At 35.0% G+C, this 4,518-nt stretch overlaps 1 protein-coding gene across 1 annotated transcript; it reads left to right on the plus strand.

Annotated features, from left to right (window-relative positions):
* Positions 1 to 1,812: 1,812 nt before the first annotated feature.
* Positions 1,813 to 3,115, plus strand: LOC110927147 (transmembrane protein 45B). Its single transcript, XM_022170763.2, has one exon. It carries the CDS (start codon positions 1,920 to 1,922, stop codon positions 2,862 to 2,864), a length of 945 nt encoding a protein of 314 aa, XP_022026455.1. The 5' UTR covers positions 1,813 to 1,919; the 3' UTR covers positions 2,865 to 3,115.
* Positions 3,116 to 4,518: the final 1,403 nt, after the last annotated feature.

A 4,518-nucleotide genomic window follows, 5' to 3' on the forward strand; every position in this document is an offset into this window, starting at 1 on the left:
TTTCTAACATATGAGAATTTGGTCTCCTGAATATATTAAAGTGCACCTGCAGACTCCTTAAATGATTTAAGTGCATCTATGTTGGAAAAGAATCAATGAGGCCAAATTCTTACAAGTTAAGATCGTTAGAGGGAATTTTTAAAGTTGAGATTATTATCGAACAATTGGTGAAATTTAGGATTATTATAGCGATAATTTCTTCCTTTTACAACCCCTTAATACTAATGTTTCATATTTTATATGTGGCTGAGTGTGAACTGCAATGGTTGGGAAGACTAATTGGACTTTATTTGCACATCTTGCTGGTCATAAATGCTCCAGAAAAAGTATATATTTAATTTTATAAGTCAAAATTTTCCCACCGAACAATATCCAAACTAAAAAATTAAATAAAAAACAAAAATAATTTACAACGATTATATGGTTTTCATTACATCATTCATCAAAGCATATAAATTTATATGTTTTTTTTTATCTTCCAGGTTATTTGTTTCAGTTTTTAATGGTTCAGACATCTTATTGGTTCAACACTTAATAGTTCAGACTGTTTGTTTCGCGAGCAGATGTTTGAATGGTTTAGATTGTTTGTTTCGCGAGCAGATGTTTGAATGGTTCAGACATTTCCTCTAAATGGTTAAGCATTATAACAAGTCAGAATGGTTAAGACCTCTTATCTGAATTGGTCAGATATTTGTCTCTGAATTGTGAAGCATTATACTGGCTCTTAATGATTCAGACCTCTTACCGATTCAACACTTACCCATTCAGAAGTGCCAAACAACCCCTTAGTTTCAAACACAAACTTAACATAACTATATTATTTGTTATTTCAGTTCAATATTAAATCTTAAAAAAGTAAATATTTATATAAAAAAATAAAATTAATCCGGAATAAATAAGGTCTTTCAAGAAGATTAGAACCATCATCCAAAGAAGCTCGACTATTTTGACAAATAAACTAGGGGAATTTAGTTTTGTGTGTTCCATATTTTTTCTAATTTATTATTTGAAACTGCCTAATTCTTTTATTTCTAGAAATACACAAGGTTAGTAATGCCACCTCATCCCTTAGCAAAAAATTAGTGGCTGGTATCAATTAGGTTTGTTCAGATGACGTAATATTTGATATTGAGGTTGAAAAATAGTATTGAAAACGGGTAAGATAAAAACAATTCTAGAGTATGTTAAAAAGTTATTAAAAATGAATATTTTTACATTAACATGGTAGATTTTCTAGAACCCATGAGCCTTAAACGGGTAAAAATGAATATTTGTAAGTATTTGTCTATTTTTATTAATTAAAATTTACATATTTATTTAGAACCCATGAGCCTTAAGTGGGTGAAAATGGATATATTTGTAAGTATTTGTCTATTTTTATTAATTAACGTTTAGATAGTTATTAAATACATTTATTTTACTATTAAAATACCAATAATTAGAGGTTGCAAAAATCATAATAGGAGAGTTTGGATATGTTTACAATGTTTTTAACTTGTTTTATTTTTAGTCAGTGTTACAACTAATCTATTTAATCTGTTAGAGATAAATTATGATTGATAAAATATTTATTCTTTTAAAATATATATTCCTAGTATTTTTTTTTTAAATGTTTATAAAAAGAGTGGTTTAGTCAACTCTTATTAATTCCATTCCCTTAGCCACCAAATAAACTGCCATGTTAGTTTGTTCAAAGCTCCTATCTCATTCAAGCCCACAAGAAACATCTATAGACTAATATTAAAAAGATTTTGACATATCCTTATGGAAGCCTCTAGGTCTTCAACCCAATCCCCTTTAAAACCCCCTTTCTCTCTCTCAAAATACATCCATTTTTTAAGGTTCTTTTCAATTCTCTCTCTACAACTTACCACCTTTCTCTCTCACACACAACACTTAAAACACACACAATATAACACATGGGCACTTTGGTGGGACATGTTGCACCAGGATTTGGTTTTCTTGTAATTGGTCTATGGCACCTTCTTAACCATATTAAACTTCATGTTCAAAATCCCAAAACCTACCATTCTTTACCATGGTTTCCCTCCACAAAAATAAGGTATTTGGAACTTTTCTTGATTATGGTTGGTTGCACCATGTCCATAGCCATGGAGCTAGTCATCGGGCCGGATCGCCACCAACCCTTTGACACGGATGGCACTATTCCATCCAATCATCTACACAACTTTGAGCACTCATTCATTTCCTTGACATTTTTTGTCTACGCCGCTTTCGCGATAATACTAGACAAGTTTATACCCAAAGCCCAATATGAATTGACTCAATTACTTGCAAGTATCGCGTTCGGGCAACAGCTTCTCCTCTTCCACCTTCACTCGGCGGATCACATGGGCGTCGAAGGGCAATATCATATGCTTCTACAAATACTCATTCTTGTTTCTCTCATCACTACACTTATGGGCATTGGTTATAAGAAAAACTTTGTAGTTAGCTTCATAAGGTCCATTAGCATATTCTTTCAAGGTCTTTGGCTCATGGTCATGGGTTTCATGCTTTGGACACCAAGCTTGATTCCTAAAGGTTGCTTCTTGAACTTGGAAGAAGGTCACCATGTAGTTCGATGTCACGGGGATGAAGCCTTAGAACGTGCTAAATCGTTAGTGAATATTCAATTTAGTTGGTATTTAATATGTGTGACAATTTTCGCGATGTCATTATATTTAGCTATGCATAAAATGAACGAAGGAAGAATTGAGTACCAATCGCTAACAAAGTACGATCAATATCAAGAACAATTGGATGAAGACATTGAGGCTCAAAAGAAAACAATAAAACTCGACGAATCAAAAAGCTTTCTTTCAATGGAGAAATCTTTCGCCCCCGTCGACATGGAAAGGTAAAGCGACTTCAAGTCATGTAAAGCTCATAATCGACGAGTTTTAGGTGATTTGGTGTGTCGATTTAGTCTATTTTTCGTAAAGTAAGAACAAGATAAAAATGGTGTGGTTAAATTGTTTGGATTGCTTGATTGTTTTATTAGTTTTAGGGGTGGTTCTTGTTTTCTTTATTTTCAAGTTGTCGTTCAAGAATGTAACGGTTACCAATTTGTAAAGGGTTATGTTATGATATGAAAGTTTAAGTTAAATATTTATTTTAGTCTTTTAAATAGATGTATTATAATAATATTATAATTTTATGAAATTAAATAAAAAGTTTATAAATATTATGAAAGTGATGGGATGGAAGAATCGTAGAAGCAAAAAAGGCATTGGCAGCCTGGATGGAGACATGGAGTTGGTAGCCGTAGCCACCTCAGCCACAGTGCCTTAATCGTGGAATTAAGGGCTTTAAAAATTTGTTGTTAAGAAAAACAACGTATTTCTGGCAAAAACTCAATGACTTAAAAAAAAACCTTTTCAAGCGCATAAAAAACCTATACCGACCGATCCCTTTCTCTGTCTCTTACAAAAACTCCTTATCTATCAATGAAGATTGTCATTCTCTCTCTCCTTCACGTATCCACCCGCCCATAAAACTCATAAACCCCATTCAAGATGGTGTAACTATAGAGCCTAACTTATTCCCTATAAACCCCTTTCGAGATGGTGTAACTATAGAGCCTAACTTATTCCCTTTTTCAACAATTCCAAATGTAATGTCATTAATTATACCTACTTGGTTATCCAAATTTTTGATCTTATATGTTCATGAACTAAATTCTAAACCTTTAACACGTGTACAAGGGTGGACCTAGTTTGTTGGGATGAGGCTCGTCCGCTCTCCTCGAATTTTTTTATAGCATACATATGATCTAATCTTGACCTATCCTAAAAATTTGGTTCAGCCTGAAACGATAAGTTAGTTTCGTGATCACCACGCTTTGTAGAAAGTTGATTATATGAAAAATTGGAGGGCGGATATATTGATTAGATTCGTTGGGGATTTTTCTAAGAATTATGAAGTGAAGCATAATGATGTGAGTAAAATGCAACATATAAATTACATCAAATGAGCCATAAAACTAACCATTTTTAAGTACTAATGTTGGAAAAAGTGTACTTTTGTCTTCCTTTTGTATTTTCAGGGTTAAAAGAGCTTAAATGAACAAAAGAAGCAAAAATGCAGCCAAATCCAACATAAATACAAAGAAAAGGAAGAAACGTGGCATGCCCGACTCCTCGACAGCATCTCCCAAAGCAAAAACAAGAAGAAAGCTGAGCATGGGGTTGTGCCCAGCTGAGCATGGGGCTGTGCCCAGCTGAACACGGGGCTGTGTCCAGCGGACACGGGGCGTGTCCAGCTCAACACGGGGCCGTGCTCAGCGAGCACGGGGCAGTGTCCAGGATGGTCAGCCCTGGCAGAAAAGACAAAGTGATAGAAGCTTCTATTGCCCACCACGGGGCCGTGCCCAGCGGACACGGGGGCGTGGTCAGAGTGCTGCAGGCGCATTTATTGTAATTGCGAATTACAATTAATGAAGAGAGAGAGTGTCAGACGGGCACGGGGCCGTGTCCACCGGACACGGGGCCGTGCCCAGGCTTCTGTTCAGCCTAT

Source organism: Helianthus annuus, chromosome 2, assembly GCF_002127325.2.
Source record: "Helianthus annuus cultivar XRQ/B chromosome 2, HanXRQr2.0-SUNRISE, whole genome shotgun sequence".
NCBI classification, from domain to species: domain Eukaryota; kingdom Viridiplantae; phylum Streptophyta; class Magnoliopsida; order Asterales; family Asteraceae; genus Helianthus; species Helianthus annuus.